The sequence below is a fragment of the Lissotriton vulgaris genome, chromosome 7 (assembly GCF_964263255.1).
Source record: "Lissotriton vulgaris chromosome 7, aLisVul1.2, whole genome shotgun sequence".
NCBI lineage: Eukaryota > Metazoa > Chordata > Amphibia > Caudata > Salamandridae > Lissotriton > Lissotriton vulgaris.
This window is the reverse complement of record NC_141695.1, coordinates 1,724,916,279-1,724,933,478: the sequence shown is the minus strand read 5'-3', so window position 1 is coordinate 1,724,933,478 and position 17,200 is coordinate 1,724,916,279. Positions and strand designations below refer to the sequence as shown.

The window sequence follows — 17,200 nt, the reverse complement described above, 5'->3', positions numbered from 1 at the left end:
TAATACTTCAGTAAGCAACCTGTTAAAAATGTTTGACATGCCTTCCTGTGATTTGATAAAAACATTCTTAACTTTGTATCTGATTTGGTTTGCTGGAGCTGTATTCTGTAAACATTAACTAACATTTATTTCTCCTTCTGTTGATGAATGTCTACATCAGGTTAAATGATTTGACTTGTTTCACTTGGTGTTTATTAGGAGGTTGGTGCTGGTTTAATTTTCTGTTTGGCTCCTTGGCTTCTGAAAAGCCTATAGTTCTAATATTAAAACTTATACTGAGTTTACAAATATAATTAGAGATGCAAAAGGGCTTGATTACGAGTCTGGCGGTCTTTGACTGCCAGACTCGCGGTGGCGGTCCTGCGGCTGACGTATTCTGATACTGCAATTCGGACCGCCATCGCTGGGCTAGGGAACTGCCATTCCTTGGTCGTAGTGCAGCGGACAGGGGTATCCAATATGCAAGACAGGACCGCCCCAGTCCACGTCCAAGTTTCCCCACCGCCAGCCTTTTCATGGCGGTGAACCTACCACAAAAAGGCTGGCGGTGGGGAAACAAAAGAGGCTCTCCAGGGACCCCATGCCCTTGCCACCAATGGGATGCATTCAGGGGAGCACAACATGTACCCCCTGTTTGAATGCACCCAAAGTTCCAGCACAGCATGGACTTCATAGTTCATGCCGGCTGGAACTGCTTTTTTCGTTCCCCTTGCAGTGCCAGTTTTCAGGGAACCGCTGTAGGAACAGATAACTAAAAGCCTGCCAGACGTGAGTTGAACTCGTAGTCTGGCATGCAGTCCGTGCACGGCTTTGGCGGTGCTGTGCCAAAGCAAGGCCGGCGTAGCACTGCCAAAGTCTGAATGAGGCCCAGAGTTCCATGGGTGCTTTCTTTTTTTTGTTTGTGACCACAAAGAGAGCCCAATAGCCAACAAACCTTATTGAGATATGAGGACTGACAAAGACAAAAGGGCACTAAGGGAGAAAGATAAGAGAAAAAGAAATACAAATAAGTGTCAGATAGAGAGAATAAAGAGACAGTCATTAAGGTTGAAAAAGAAGAAAGAAGGAAAGAAGGATTAAGGAGAGGTAGAGTAAAATAGGTAAAATTGACTTAATAGAGGAGAAAGATGAATGGAGGTGGGATAGAGGAATGAGAGTAACAGGTAGGAGCCAGTAAGTAAACCATGCAGAATATAGGAAGAGGAGACTGGAATAGAAAACGAAAGATGACCCAGAGGGAGAGCAGGTAAACGATGATCTCTGAAACAAGTGATGAACAAGGAATTTACAATACAGACATAAGACAAGTAGATCAGGCAGGACCAGAAGAAGGGGTGACCAGACTGGACAGCATCTGTGCCGATGACTCACCTCCATGAGCTTGTACCCAGTCTTACAGCTCACGATGATATAGTCCTGGTAACGGTAATCTGCAATCTGAGGTTTGATGATGCTGAACTCATCGAGCGGGACGGGCTGCGGGCAGCTTATCCCTTTAGGCAGGAACACAAGAGAGCTGGATGTAGAAGCAGGCTTTCAGGTACAGGTGAGAAGACACAATACTATTCATATCACAAGCATTGCACATTCAAGCATTCATTCCTGTGTTCCAGCTGCCTGGAGACCATAGCAATGCAGTCTGATACATTACAGATTGCTTTCTTTGGGGTATGATGGCAGAGTTGTAAACCAGAAAAAAACACTGCTGGCAAGTAATGCATGTTCTAGTTTTGGCCAGACTAGTCAATAGCATTCAATGCGGGAGTATATCTCTCTTATCCCTGTTTCTGCAGACAGCAGATCTCGCCCACAGCTATTTACCTGCGATCATATAATTTTGCGAGAAGGTATGGATTACAAATATGGACCAGTGAGACTTATGATCTCGCTGTTCCACAGCCAGTAATTGAACTGCTAAACCTAATTTCCAAATTGCACAACTTAGCACCACATCCTTTATAAAAATAACAACTTGTACCTTAAATTGACTCAATTTTATCCATAGAGCAAGCCGAAAGATCCTGCATTGGATTTACAAATTCTACATAAATTCTACAGTCTGTCTATATCATGAAAATGGACTTGAGCAATCCTTGTTGGGATAAATGTGAAACATATTTCAAAACCTTCAAACAACCCACTTGAGAAAGAGAAGCTTTTTTGTTGGGATTTTATGTTCAAAAGCCCATCGCATGTAAGAGTATTGTTGAGACATGAGCTTGAAATCTGTCATGAAGTAAGGAGGCAGAAACATTGTGGAGGCAAAGATAGTAGCCTTACTCTCTGAAGTGTAGCGGATTTTCCAGCCACGGCTGTCCCCAGAGTCGTCCGTCGTGAAGATGAGGTCCACAGTGTGGGTCTTGGTGTTGATGAGGCCTGGGCTCTTCCTGCCACAGTAAGTACCAACTTCCTGTTCTCCGGCTTCTATCTAGGGTACAGAAGGTAGTGCATCGGGTCACTCTATTGCAATGTGAGCCTGGAAAAACTATGGTCAGGGACTCCAATAATCTGATTAGAGCAGAGACAACAATAACAAAGCAGACCAAGGTAAAATTTGTTGGACCAATCCCTAAGTAGTAAGGTTCCAAATTTTAGGACACAGTAACTGGTGGAAGGAGAAAGGGGGGCAAGGTGGATTGTCACATGGATTAACAGAGTGAATGATAGCTGGATGAACTGATGTTTTGTATGATAAAAGGGAAAATTCCTAAATACACACAGACACATTGAAGATGAATGAATGAGTGGAAGGATGCAAAAGGGTCAAGAGTTGTGTAGATGGACATAAAGAGAACTTGGAAGGATGGACCAATGTCCTCATTAATGGGAAAAGGAGAACTTTTGTGCATGGGTAAACTAATTCATCAAAGGGAGAAAGAGGACTGCACAAATAAAATGGTTGAAGTGATGAACAATGTGAATGGGATTTGGATGTACGTGTGGATAGACTTCTAGAAGGAAAATGTAATGGGTTGGTGAAGGATGCCTGAAAAAAAGAATGGGATTTAAATGATAACAGTAAACCACAATAAATGTATGCAACACAAGAAAGTGGGAGGAAGGACTGCTAGAGGAAAAAATAAAGAACAATTAGCTGGATAGAGTAATGGAAAGGTGTTGAACCAATGTTTAGAAAGAGACGTCTTGGATAAAAGGAACAAATAGGACATGAATGTAAAATTGTAAAAATTAATCTCAATGAACTGAAGACATAAAGGGTTTGTTGGCATGAAACAATGAAGGTGAATCTAGAAATGAGGGAAGGATGGGCAGGTATATAAGCACAGAAACGGAAAGAGGGCTTACGTTAGTTGAGACATAAAATTAATGATTGGTTGAGGTAAATGGAAGATTTGTAAGTATGAAAAACTGAAAGGGCTAGTGGTTGAAGAAAAAAGCATGAGATCAAGTCTATGAACTAAGGAAGCTGGAGATTGTACATAGGGAAGATTAGGAGGCTAAAAGATGAAGAAAAAATAAGAAGGAGAAGACATATGGCAATTGAGATGAGTTGAAGAATGGAAAGAGAACCAGCAACTTAACAAGCGAGTCAATGAATGAAATTGTTGAAAGAAAAGGAAAGGGGAAAAGAACAATGAAGTGAACAGTGATGGGGGGGGGGCAAAGTACTGCCTGCAGATGTAATAATGAACATTCTTAAGGTGGGTCCCCATTTTCTCTCCAGTAATGCTTTGTATGCTAAGTAGACGCATCCAAAGGACAGTTCGAGGCACCTTCAGAAGGTCATATGGACAGCGCACTTGCTGGTGATCATCGATTTCAAAGGTGTCCAGAAACTTTAGTGTGATAAACAGCCCTTTCTCGAGGCGGATGCTGTAGTTGCACTGGAGGTTTGGGGGATACGGCTGGGGGTACTCTGGGCTGGAGATTAACCCAGACTCCTCAGTGTACAGTTCACTGCTGCAATCAACTGGAAGACAGAGGTTAATAATTACAACTGACCACACAAGATCCAAAGATTAGCTGTGGTTTGTGACCCATGGTTTTACCTTGGCAAGTTCTCCGGTCACTCTGCAGCTGGAAACCCGGGCGACAGGAGCAAAAGTAGCCTCCTACATAGTTGTGGCAGATGTGGCTGCAGGGCGGCTCTGCTGGGGCTTCATCATCAGTGGTCTGGGCACATTCATTAAGGTCTGTGGATTAAATGGAGTGAGAGGATTATAAGATTAGGGCATTGAATGAGGGGGAGAGCCTGATAGAGAAAACAGAAAGATGGACTGAAGGTGGAGTGAATGTGATGTGAAAAGGGAAGAGTGAGGTGAGGTGGACCAGCAGTGAAAATAATAGTATGGTGGAATTGGAATTAGGAATAGCATGGGTGAATGAGGGTCCTTTTTCAGTAAATCAGTGCCAATTCAGGAGGAAAGGCCAGCATATATATCACTCTTGGACAAGCCCTAAAGTATGCAGGTCAGTAATCATGAGGGTCATGTTTGAAGAAAAGCCTTGATGCTCTCTCAGACTGGCAATCCTAGAAGATTAGGAGGTGTTTTCATTCATCCCTTGTTGACTGTCTCGTATAATCTTCATCGTTGGACTGTGGGTGCCTGGATGTGGGTTCCTAGCTTCTTATGCCAAAAATTCAAGGAGCATGTCAGTAAGTCCTAAGAGGTTTGTAATGGAGCAGGATTTGCAGTGTTCTCGTCCAATGGGGGTGCGGCCTTCCAAGTCAGAATGGACTTGTCCTTTGGGGTGGCGTCAAAATTATTTTACATGTGGTTGATGCTTTCTGACACGTACAGACTAACAAGGAGGGAATACTGCCTAAAACAACATCCAAAGGTTTACCCATGTTGACTTGAGCATTTTCATGTATTATTTTTGGGTTGTCTTGAGTGATTCTCCCTAAATGGGAAGGGCAAGGGCAGCAATGGGTTCAGAGGTTGCTGTGCTGGGGGATTTAAGCTGCACCTCCCTCAAAAGGCTTACTAGTGTCTGGAGTTGCTTGAGATTCTGGTGGAAGGAACATGGCCTCTGGAGCATTTGTAATGACAATCAAGGTAGGGGGTAGGTTTAGGCCTTCTAATGGTTAAGTGAACCAAAGAGCAGCAGCCGACGACTCAAATAACCCATCCCTTGTCTACTGTACATCAAAAACACAAAACATTCCATTTTTTTTATATTAAAATAGTATTATCTAAAAAAGAGTGGCATTAAAGTAAAATCCAGGCATAATTCAGCCCCCTTGAAACAAAATAACATACACACAGAACAGAAGGCCTAGCAACACGCATACACAATAACAACAAAGTAAGCTAGGACTCAAACAAGCAAATTCCTGTAACTATTCCAGGAGCAACCAGCCAGCCTGACTGGAAAACTGAACAATAAAGCACTCAGAGGAAAAACTATTTATTATCTAAGCCTGATGGGCATTCTGCTTTCTCAATTATTATCCTGTACTATCCCCTGGCCCATTCGTTTTCTGATACCTTTTGCACCACCCGCAAATTCCAGGTGTGACATTGTGAGAATCTTCCATGATATCCCAATAACCTACCACAAACCATGCACACAACCTGTACGTCATTTCAAGTGGGTTGATAAATTTCATTCCCTGTACAAGTCCAGTTTCTGCAGAAATCGGATCTATGAGATCTGCGGTAATTACCACCCTACCATAAAATGTATCATACCCTGATGAATTTGAGGTAGATTCGTTGATGAATGTAATTTCCCTCTTTATGTCAGAGAAAACAAACTCTTAATAGGCGGTATTTACCAGTGAGAACTGGTATTTACAGGGTGCAGTAAATCTCCCTAAGTTCCAGCCTACTTGGAATCATGGCCTCTTTTAGCAGTCACCTACTCTACCCTGCTAGAATGAAGGAACTAAGGGGCATATTATCAAGGGGGTTTATCTCCGCTTTTTTGGCTTTAAAAGCCAAGAAAGCGGAGATAAAATTATCTCCCTATTACCTAGCTGTCGCTAACACCAGTAGCGACAGCTAGTATGAGATAGCGACCATCTTGGGCCCCGCTTTGCATGTCAGTGATATTTATCACTAATGACATGCAAAGTGGGCGTGCCAAGATGTTAGCTAAGCTAAGCTAAGCGCAAAAAAAAAAAGTGCCTTGGAACAAGTCCAGAACTCTCCTTTCTCTCTCCTCTCTGCTATCCACGTTACTACGCCTCCGAAGCGCATGTCCTTTAATACTTTTATCCACTCAAGGGCTCTTGTAGTTTCGTCTGGCATACATCCTTCTCCGACTCAAGGAACCCTAAGCATCCCGATTTGATATAATAAAATTAGGATTCACAATTGCGCCTTATTCTGGAAGGAATGGATTGATAAAGGTATCATTACTCCCCAACAATTGCTGAAAGATGGTTCTTTTATGTCATTTTCTGAACTTCAATCTTTGTATAGTATTTCTCTGCAACATGCATCCCAATATACTTTACTCAAGGATGTCCTCACTTGCTACTACCTCCCTGTAAACCCTAGTGTTCTACCCGAACATCAATCCCCTTCCTCTGTTTCTATTGATTTCTCCACTCAATTTAAAGCTGCCACCATTTATAAGTTATTATCTCATTCTCCTGCTGTCAGAACCAAATCCCCTTTGGAATTAATACGGGAAAAAGACTTGGGCGTTGACCTCCCCTTTCGCTCATGGGACTCCCTTTGGTCCAAAATACACACTACTTCACACTCAGCCAGTACTACACAGACCCTATACTATTTTTATAATCGAATATTTCTTACTCCTAGCGACCTTTTTAGATTCAAATTAATAGACTCTCCCAAAAGCTGGTCCTGCCCTGCAGAGAAAGGGGATTTTCTTCACATGTTTTTTCATTGTCCCCTTGTCAAAGCCTTTTGGTCTCGTGTATGGCCAAATTAAACGACATTTTATTGTCTAATATCCCCTTCCACATGAAACATGTTTGTTTGGGCAACCTCTCCCCGCTTGGGTCAATCATAACAATGAAGGCAATTTCATCAACTTATTTCTAGCAATCTCCCTCCAGATCATCACCACTAACTGTAGAGATACCACAAAAATCTTTTATCAAGCATGGTGGAATTTACTATGTCATCATCACAGAATGGACAGATCTCAAGATACTACCACTTCTTTGTTGATTAAAAGAGACTTACTATGGTTACCATTAATTACGTTTTTATCTAGAGTATCAAATTGATTCTTCTTGTTATATATATTATTGTTGTTTATTATATGCTTAACACCGCTGTTAAAAATGTTTACTGTTGTACCTTTTTTAGGACTCCTCTTTCTCTCTACTTTATCTCCCCATGTTCTTCTCTTTTTCTTTTTCTTTCTTTCTGCTTCTCTTTTCTTTCTCTTAGCTTCAAAAAATTATTTTTAAAATGCACTTCTTCTTAGCACTGTTTTTCTATTATAAGGATATTTCCTGATACCAGTCCTCATAATATGCTCTATTATATTAATATCCTGTTGCTTTCAGATTCTGTACTGATGCTCTTCATTGCCTATAATATCAATAAAGCATTCTAAACTTTAAAAAAAGACATGAACTTTAAAAGATTTGACTGATCATGCCTGTGTCTGTCGCAAACAGCAACCAGAGAAGACTTTGAAAGTTGGTCACACCTCCCATGATGGAAGAGTTCAATTGAAGAAATACATTAATTTGTAAAGTGCACTTTAGTCAGAAAAAGGGGAAATTGAAAGGGCACCAATGTTTTACTTTGCAAATCTACAATATATAATTTTCAAGAGGTATCAGAATGAAACCCCTCATGCTGTTAATTTATGATATTTATATAAAAATAATCTATTCTAGATATTAAAACTTTTAAGAATGTATTTTTCAAATATTTATATATATTTAGTTGTAAAAAAAAAAGGACGAACTGAAAGCAGTTAATGATAGTGAAAGGGTATTGGAAGTATAGATAACATAAAATTATAGATGGGTAGCCATCAATCACAGGGATGATTTTCACCTCGGGGTTCTGAATGACATCATAGACAGCTCGAGCTTCACTCTAATTTTCTATAACATCAGTGAAAAATACCCCAGTAATTCTATAATTCTATATATTGTACATGCTGTTTGAACTACAAGCAGCTGGTAACTAACGTGTAACTCGCAAATTATTCTCCTTTAGATTCACCACTGGTAATGTAGGCTGCAATTTAAAATGGGTAACGTTTGGTTGCCATCTTGTTTCGTGTTGTGTATCTTTCTTTATTTCAGGAGAAACTCAACCGGCAATCGCAAACGATGTATCTTTTGTTTTCTGTTCCCGTGTGAAGTGATTTCTTCAGGTAATTCTTATAGAATGCGCAAACAAGCCCCTACAGAGCACTCCTTGGTAAAATGTATCTCATTATGCTGCAGATAACTGAAGGTCCAAGGGATGTTTAGACTAACCTCATTTACTGTACTTTGAGAAAATAATGAATATGTGTTATCTTCATGTACCTTAACCTGATTGATCCTTTGTCTGGGAATCATCTGTAAGTCTATCTATCAAGTGTTGGAAATTGTGTGATTTAAGCAATGCATTGCAGAGGATTCACCAGAAGCTTCTTTGGAGGACACTCAGGCAGGTGACCCTTCACTTGACCCTACAGCAGATACTTATCAGAGGCCTTTATGGCACCCATGGTAAGCAGAGGGCGGTCCTTCGTAATGTAGTGTGTACTTTAAGTAGCGATTATTAGTCCACTTTCTATCCCAAGGTTATTAGATGATGTTGTTATCTTTGAAATGGAATGTTTTCATCTCTCTTCGTAAGTCTAAACATCTCAAATACTGGCCGGAGTGACCGCCATAGGTTTGAGTCTTGTACTACGAAAGAGGTGCCTTCTACGGATCTGGTATTGCAAGGTGGCATGATGATCCGCGGTGCAAACCTGGCACACTGGGGGCCTATTTTTTGTGATTGCTTGAATTTAACTTGCAGGTATCATGAGGCTTTTCCTTGGGAGGCTCGGTGGACAACGCAGACTGCACTGAACATTGCCCTTCTTGCTGTAGGTAGCCAGTTGACTGATTGTAGAACTGGAGTTGATTGTTTTTCTGAGAAAAGGGTGAGGTTGTGTTTTGCAGCAACATTTTTGACTAATTGCATTTTGCATTTAATGGAACTGAGGGTACCAAAGTAAAAGCTGTTGACATAGTTATGATTGGAGCTTACGAGTGTTGAGACAGTTTGTTGCTTTTGTTATTATAGAAGGTATGGGAAAATATACTGCAGCATTTTCATTGTATTAGCTGCTCTTTATGACCTTGTTGACGTGATATCAAGGATGGATATATATCCAGGGTTACCCTGGGGTTTCTTTCCTCGCTTGATGTCGTTAGAGGGGCATGGCATTCCTCGGTTCATATGGCTGAACGCTGATGTTTTGCCAAGCTTCATAGGTCATGATCTCTGCCATTGTGTTGTTGAGATTTGGGTGGTTATTCATAATGTGCACATTTATTGTATGAAGGTAGTCAAGAAGCTTTGATTTGTTGCGATGATCAGAGCCATCTTTTTTTAGATTCTTTTTTTATATGATCTACATAGTTGTAGCAGGTGAGGTTGATGATTTAATTAGGTCTGGTATGGAGGTTAGCAAGATTTTGTCTAAAAGAAGAGATATGATGGACTCCTGCAGGATGCCTCAGTTAAGTATGAGGGACTGATAATAAAAGGCGAAGGTATAAGAAGTTTAAAAAGCTTTTTCTGCCTTTAAAGTAATAGGTGTTCAATGTTAGAGCATTTTCACATATTCCAAGTTGATTATGTTTTTGCAGTAGTGACTGTTGGTGGACAGTGTCAAATACTGCTGAAAGCTGCTGAATCAATTCATCCCTTTTATTAACAAAGCAAAAGCATAAACACAAAACTGAAACAAACTAAAGATAAAGATACAAAACTAAAATCAAAAACACCAACAAAAAACAGATCAAACCTGCTGAACGTTTCAATAACAACAGCAAAACTGGTTTCCACAGACTTTGGAGGAAAACAAGGGCTATGATTTATGCTTGAAATGTGTATTGCAGTTAAAACAACTTGGTGTCCAAAAACACTACTCATTTGGCATTCTTTCCACTAAACCACCAATTCTGAGTCTAATTATTAGTTAGAGACCCTTCACAACCCAACCATCAGGCTTCTGCATGCCTCACTGGCAGGGAAGCAAGTATGAGGAGACAGCTAGTCATTTAATGATCCAGAGACTCCAGGAGCAGCTTCCAACTCCTCAAGAGCACAACCCAACAGATGTATAATGCTACCCGGTGTGATGTAACTGCAAAACCCAGATATAACACTGCTCCTAGGAGGCAAGGTCGAGATACTAAGAAGATAAAAGTATATGAATAGAATTCTACAAAGAAATATTTTCATTGGCTAATAAATGTCCACCTACCCATCTAGGCTGTCTCAGTGAGTCTTGATAAGTAGGAGCACCATACACAGTTGTAGCTTCAGAGAGAATAAGGAGTCCACGTGTATCTGGATTTGCTTGTGTTCTACTCTAGACCGGCCATTGTGCAGCAATTCTAACTATATTGCTGGGGGTTAGCAATGGTTATCATGGAATGGAGTGCTTCCAAATGGAATAGCCACTGGTTAGGAAGCTTTTTTAAGTTCAAGTTTATTGAAACCAAGTACAAAAGGGTAGTACATCAGAAATGCATCATACAAGATAAATAAAAAATAAAAAATACATAATAAAGGTGCATGAATAGAAGGAATCAATAAACAATAATGTCTGAGTGAAGGAAAAAGGGGGGAGAGGGGAGGAGAAGGAAGCTTTGACTTTATTTTCATGCATTAAATGCAATATAACACATAACATAACATTATACCAAATGCTATAGGCTGGAATGAGCTTGAGTGATGTCATTACTGAGGCCTAGTTATAGACCAGGATGTCCTGGTACGGTGTAATGTCTGAACATGGGCTAGAGAACACATTGCATTGTGGAATGCTTTGCCTGGTGTCACTTACCTGCTACAGGGTTGAAGGTTAGGATGTATTTGCATGGTATCACATACCTACTGCCTGGTAGTAGGCCAGGAAGCCCTTGTAGAAAATGGTGGTGCCATTCTCCTCATTGGAAAAGTCTGACTTGAAGAACAGCCTCATTCGGTTCCCTCTGGACACAAACGTCCTTTGATTAGGGTGGTTGCCCAACTTGGAGCCCACCTGCCCGCAGTACCGACCCAGGTCCTTTTTGTCTGCAGAGATCTAGGGATCAAGAGAAGGTGAGAAACCTGTGCATGATTGGCAAATATAGAGGCATTGTCAGAGGTAAAGTTGGGATGTCTTCTGACTGCTGTTGCAGAAATTAATGGACACAAGTGTCCGATTGTTGAGGAGTAAGGGTTTAAAAATTATTGATGTGCCTCGTTAATATATTACCACTGAAGAGAGACTGGAAGAAGAGTGAAAGGGTGCAAGAGAGAGAGTGCAGAACTGGATGGATGTGTTCAGGGGATGTGTCTGAGGTATCTCTTAGTGGAAAGAGCAGATATACATGGAGGGATGTGCCTATGGTATCCCATCACTGGTGAGAGAGGGTAAATGTGGAGTGCTGTGTTCAGAGGACCCCCTCACCTAGGAGAGAGGGTGCAAGTGGGCTGGTGTGTTAACAGTGTTCTATCAGTGGGGAGATAGACTAAAAGTGGAGTGGTGTTGTTACAGTACCTCAACACTGGGGAGAGAGATTAAAAGTGGAGGGATGTGTCTGAGGTGCCCCACAACAGGGAAAAGAAAATATAAGTGGAGTGGTGAGTCTGAGGTGTCCATCACTGGAGAGATAGGTTAGAAGTGGAGGGATGCATACTAGCTCTGGGTTTGAGGTATCCCGTAACTGAGAAGAGATGCGTAGAAGTGGTAGGCTGTGTCTTTGATCTCCCACCACCTCAGTTAGGGGTCCATTAGGATGGCGGGCGGGCTTTGGCCGCCCGCCACCCTAACGGAGAAGTGGACCGCCCGCTAACAGTGCGGGGGTCCCGACATCGGCATTAGGATGCGCCCGCCATGCAGGCGGGCGCATCCTGTATGTTTACCATTGCAGCGGGCGGAGCTGAATTCTCCGCCCACTGCAATGGTAAAAGTGCATGTTGTGCCTTTCAAAGGGCAACATGACAGGCACCGCGCGGTGCCTGCCATGTTGCACTTTGAAATGCGGGGGGGTACCATCGGTACCCCCCATGTGCACCCCCCAAGCCACGGACTCCCAGGGGGCCCGCAACGGGCCCCCGCAGGGAGTCTCCGCATGCCTTTCCGTGGCGGCATTGCCGCCACGGAAAGGCATTGTCCACAGCCCATTGTAATATGGCGGGCGGTGTCTAACAGACACCGCCACCATGTTACTGGTTTTCCGCCCCGGCAGCAAGGCGACCGGGGCGGAAAACATGCGGGCGCTGTTTGTCACCGCTGCGGTCCCTCCCGCCATACTAATATGGCAGGGGGGGAATTGGGCTGATGATGTCGGGCGGATTTCCTCCGCCAGGCTGGCGGTAGCCACCGCCAGCCTGGCGGAGGAAATCCGCCCGACATCATAATGGACCCCTTAGTGTTATTAGTAGCACAGTGTGTTCAGAGTATCCCATCACTGAGGAGAGAGTAGAAGGGGAAGGCTGTTTCTTGGGGAAAGGGCTTGCAATATACCACTGCTCTGGAGACTGTTAGAGGTGGCATGATGTGTTAGCTGTATCTCTATCACCAAGCAGAGAGTGCTAGAAGTGGAAAGCTGTGTCTATTGTACCCATCACTGAGAAGAGGGTGCTAGAGGTGGATTTCTGCAACAATCTCCTTTGATACAGATAAGATGTGTAGGTGTGGGTGCACTGTAGAACTGTCCAGCCCAGACAAAAGCTGTAGATGTAGAGGTCTATTACTTCAGAATGTCCTGACAAGTGTAGTACACATGTAAGTTTGTGCATTAGGTCCTGGTAGAGGAACTTACAGAAGTGGAGCGATGCGCCAGGCAGTGAAAGTGGTGTATTAAATCTGAATCGCAATGAAGCTGAGTGCTTCTGTTAAAAGAGGAGGTGCTTACCTGTAGAAGACATGGATAGAGACATGAAGAAGGGCATGTAGAGGAGACAGGTGGTTGTGTGCCTTAAGAATGTACAGAAAAGAGAGTGGTAAAAGAGGAGCTGTGCCTTCACTACAGCCTAAGACAGATGTTGAATTAGAACTGGGTGGGAATGCCTGCTAAATCTCCCTAGCACAGAGGGGAGCAGTAGAACAGAGAAGTGGTGCTTGGTGAGTGAACTGAGGATAGACCTTGATCTAGAGATGTGGAGGTGGTATTCCTAGACTGGGACGACTCTTGGTGGCCAGCGGCCCTTGGAAAAGCACCCATCCCAACAGACCACGCACGGAACCTGGGCGTCATCCTGGACTCCTCACTCTCGATGACCAGACAAGTCAACGCCGTATCATCATCTTGCTTCAACATTCTTCGCATGCTCAAAAAAACATTCAGCTGGATCCCCACCGAAACCAGAAAAACGGTCACCCACGCACTGGTTACAAGCCGCCTGGACTACGGAAACACACTATACGCCGGTACCACCGCAAAACTCCAGAAAAAACTACAACGCATCCAGAACGCATCTGCCAGACTCATACTAGACATCCCGCGTAAAGACCACATTTCTGGTCACCTGAAAAACCTCCACTGGCTCCCTATCAATAAGAGGATAACATTCCGCCTCTTCACCCACGCACACAAAGCACTTTACGAACTTGGACCCGAATGCCTCAACGCGCGACTCTCCTTCTACACCCCCTCCCGCAGCTACGCTCTTCCAACCAAGCCCTTGCTGCTGTTCCTCGCATCAACAAAACCACCATGGGAGGAAGATCCTTCTCCTACCTGGCAGCTAAAACCTGGAATTCACTCCCCATTCACCTTCGCCTCACTCAAAACCACCTAGCATTCAGAACGCAACTTAAAACCTGGATATTCGACAAGTAATTCCCCACCCTTCTTCAAGCGCCTTGAGACCCTCTGGGTATGTAGCGCGCTATATAAATTACTTGACTTGACTTGACTTGATACGTTAGTGTCCTTGATAGCTCACGACATAGGAGATATTACCTTTAACACTCACCTTCACATAATCGTAGAGGCAAGACTCAGATGGCTCCAGGTCAAACTGCCAGAAAGTGAGCTTCACCGAAAAACCCTTGGGCACCATAATGTCCCATGAGCTCGCATTGTCATTAGGGTATGGGTTGGGGAAATTGGGAGACTTGATCTCTCCGAAATAAGGCCTGGTTATCACGACCGATCCAACCAGTCCAATGAAGGAACTCCAGACGAAGAACGCAAACCTGAGAACACAAACAGAGTGTTACAAATAAGCAGAGTTACCACAACGTATTCGCTCCTGTAGTCAAAGAGACACCAAGAACATTATTACTCTAGGTAAGTTCTGTTTTCATAGAAGTACTTCATTACTGCGGGCAACTCATTTCTCGACAGATCTATCTTAAATGTCCGCTTTTAGCCAGTGTTGAAGAGTCAAAGTTTTTCTTTCTGTTTCATGAAAGCACATTCTTTTTCTCTGCATATTCTCATAGAAGAAATACTATTCTGCCTTTTGCTCCTTGTCATGGGTTCTCACTGGCCATTGGTCAAGGGACTTGCCATGTTGACTATAGCAAGTTTGAGTTTTTTGCCATCTGTTTGACAGGCTTGCAGAGGGTTTTGTGGATCCTAGAAATGCTATTCTAACTCTGGCCTTAAATTATCTGAAAACGTGCAACTTTCCCCAAAATAGTCCATGAGGTGTATTTACTATTCCAACTGAAGCCAACTGGAGCAGAGGAGAGAGTCAGATTAGTCTTGTTTAGAAGTAGATGCCACCAGCTCGCCTCATGAAAATAGGGTCTCAGAATGGGAAGGCAGTAACCGCAAAAATAAACACCAGTGGTAAATTGCAAAGGGTAAAGTAGGGTGGCCCAACCTTGAGGTCACTCAACAGCACAGGAGGGATGTCTTAACTATACATTCGGAATGCCAAGGCACCCCAAGAGATGGGTGGCAAACACCGAACACGAGAATGGTATTAATTCATCACCAATATAGGAGCACCACAACAATACATGTTTGATGCAGAATACAAAAACGATATCCTTTAAATATTAATATTTTTAATGCAGTGAATAGTAAATACCAATAGTTTAGTTCTTGCTAAGCTTGGGAGTCATTTGCCTAATCGAGCGCCCCGAAGAGGAGATCAGAGACTGCTTATAAAATTGTGCCCTTAGACGCTTAGGGGACAGTGAAAGGTGACATGCTACTGCTACACTCTGAGGTAATACCCTGTATGTTCTGGACTCAGCTCTTATTATCTGGCTGAGGAATAATGAGTCAACTCGTGCACAGGGAGTAATGTGAGTTTGTCTGTCAGAGGGATCTACGGCCAGATTCATCAAGGTAAGGAATTGCGAGTCCTTAATAGCGAATTTTAAGGATTCGCTATTAAGGACTCGCAAAACGGGATTCATGTAGTAATCGTTATTGAATTTGCGATTCCCACTGATTCCTTATTTGCGATTAGCTAATTGCTAATCGCAAATAAGGAATAACTCCCCATTCATTCCTATGGGCCTAAAGGCCTAAAGGCCCATAGGAATGAATGGGGAGTTATTCCTTATTTGCGATTAGCAATTAGCTAATCGCAAATAAGGAAGCGATTTCAAGGGTGCCAGGGGTGTCCGAAGGACACCCTGTAGCACCCCTGAAATGTAATCTATATTGGTGTTGCGTACACACATGTCCGAAGGACATGTGTGTGTGTGTGTGTAACATGCAACTTAGAAAAATGCATTTAAATGCATTTTTCAAAGTTTTCGCTATTTACCACGAGGTTTGACCTCGCGGTAAATAGCGGCCCAAAATTGCGATTTCGCAATTTTAAAATGTTTCATGAATTGCATTTAAGGAATCTCAAATAGAGATTCCTTAAATGCAATTCCTCGCAAATGTGCAAATTCTTTAATAGCGAATTTTGCATTTGGGATGATGAATCCAAATGCAAAAATTGCACTCGCAAAGGGCCAGATTCTCAGAATCTGGCCCTTTGCGAGCGCAATTAAGCTTGATGAATCTGGCCGCTAATCCAGTATCTTTCTCTATGACAATGGATCTGGTACAGGCCTAGTCACCAGCTGCAAGTGAAAACACATGCCCTGGAGCTGAAGCAATGATAATCCCTGGCCTATCCAGTACCAGCGACAAATGTACGGGTGGTACTGGTTTCCCAGGAAAGGCCACAGGTCCAGGGTTTGAGCCCCATGCATCATGCCTCAAGCCAAACGACTAACTAGAGCAGTGATACTCAAAGTACGGCCTGGGGACCGCATGCGGCCTTCCTGACCTTTGCATAGGGCCCCCTGGGCAGCAGCAGCATTGTGCTGCTGTTTACCCAACTCAGCACTAACATGGACAACAAAATTAAATATACAGCAAGCACTTATTTAAAGGTTAATTACAGCTAGGAAAGGAAGTAACTAGGCCCTTAACTTTAGGAACACCTTCATTTTTAAAGACAGCCACTAGATATAGATGCTTTTGCTTCCCCTACACCCACTTTTCATTCCCACTCATATCCACTATCGGTCACACCATAGACCAAACTTTGCGGCCCCCTGGGAAAATGTTTGTGAGTACCCATCAACTAGAGGGTCCTGCAAGGTTTCCTAGGGGAAATAAAGGGGGCCCCCTGGGTACCCTCTGTTGCAAAGTGGGAAGAAGAACTGACTCAGGGGGAGAGGAAGCAAAAAAAGACAAGTGGCTTGATTTGAAGTCCACTAGAGTGAGAGCGTATGTGCCTGTGATGCCATTATGCACTTCCATGCTGCGAGAGTGGCCCAGGTATAACGAGTGATACTTGCCTCATGAAAGGGGCCCCAGACAAATATACGGTAATAAGACCGCAATGCTGTGCATAGCAGTTCTTTGTGCATCATTTTTCTACAGCCACACACAACTTGTGCAAGGTAGAGCCTTGTGGAAACACAAAACCAGCAGTTGTCCTGAATATCGAATACAAAATTATCAACCTATAATAATATTGAGGTTAAAATATAGATAACTGTAATATTGACAAACTACACCTATAATTAAATTTAAAAAATATTGATTCCACACAATTGTCTTAAAATAATTATAATGTTTAAAATGATCCAATGCAAAAATCTAGGGGCTGATTCA

At 42.9% G+C, this 17,200-nt stretch overlaps 1 protein-coding gene across 1 annotated transcript in view; it reads right to left on the bottom strand.

Moving 5' to 3' along the window:
* LOC147706446 (complement C1r subcomponent-like) overlaps positions 1-17,200 on the bottom strand; it is a 78,691-nt gene that overhangs the window by 45,567 nt on the left and 15,924 nt on the right. The window contains exons 2-7 of the mRNA XM_086932956.1: positions 14,091-14,313; positions 11,016-11,208; positions 4,011-4,154; positions 3,735-3,931; positions 2,281-2,428; positions 1,372-1,493 (exon numbers count right to left, since the gene is read on the bottom strand). Coding sequence (XP_086789082.1) covers positions 1,372-1,493; positions 2,281-2,428; positions 3,735-3,931; positions 4,011-4,154; positions 11,016-11,208; positions 14,091-14,313 — 1,027 coding nt within the window. The remainder of the gene's footprint in view (positions 1-1,371; positions 1,494-2,280; positions 2,429-3,734; positions 3,932-4,010; positions 4,155-11,015; positions 11,209-14,090; positions 14,314-17,200) is intronic.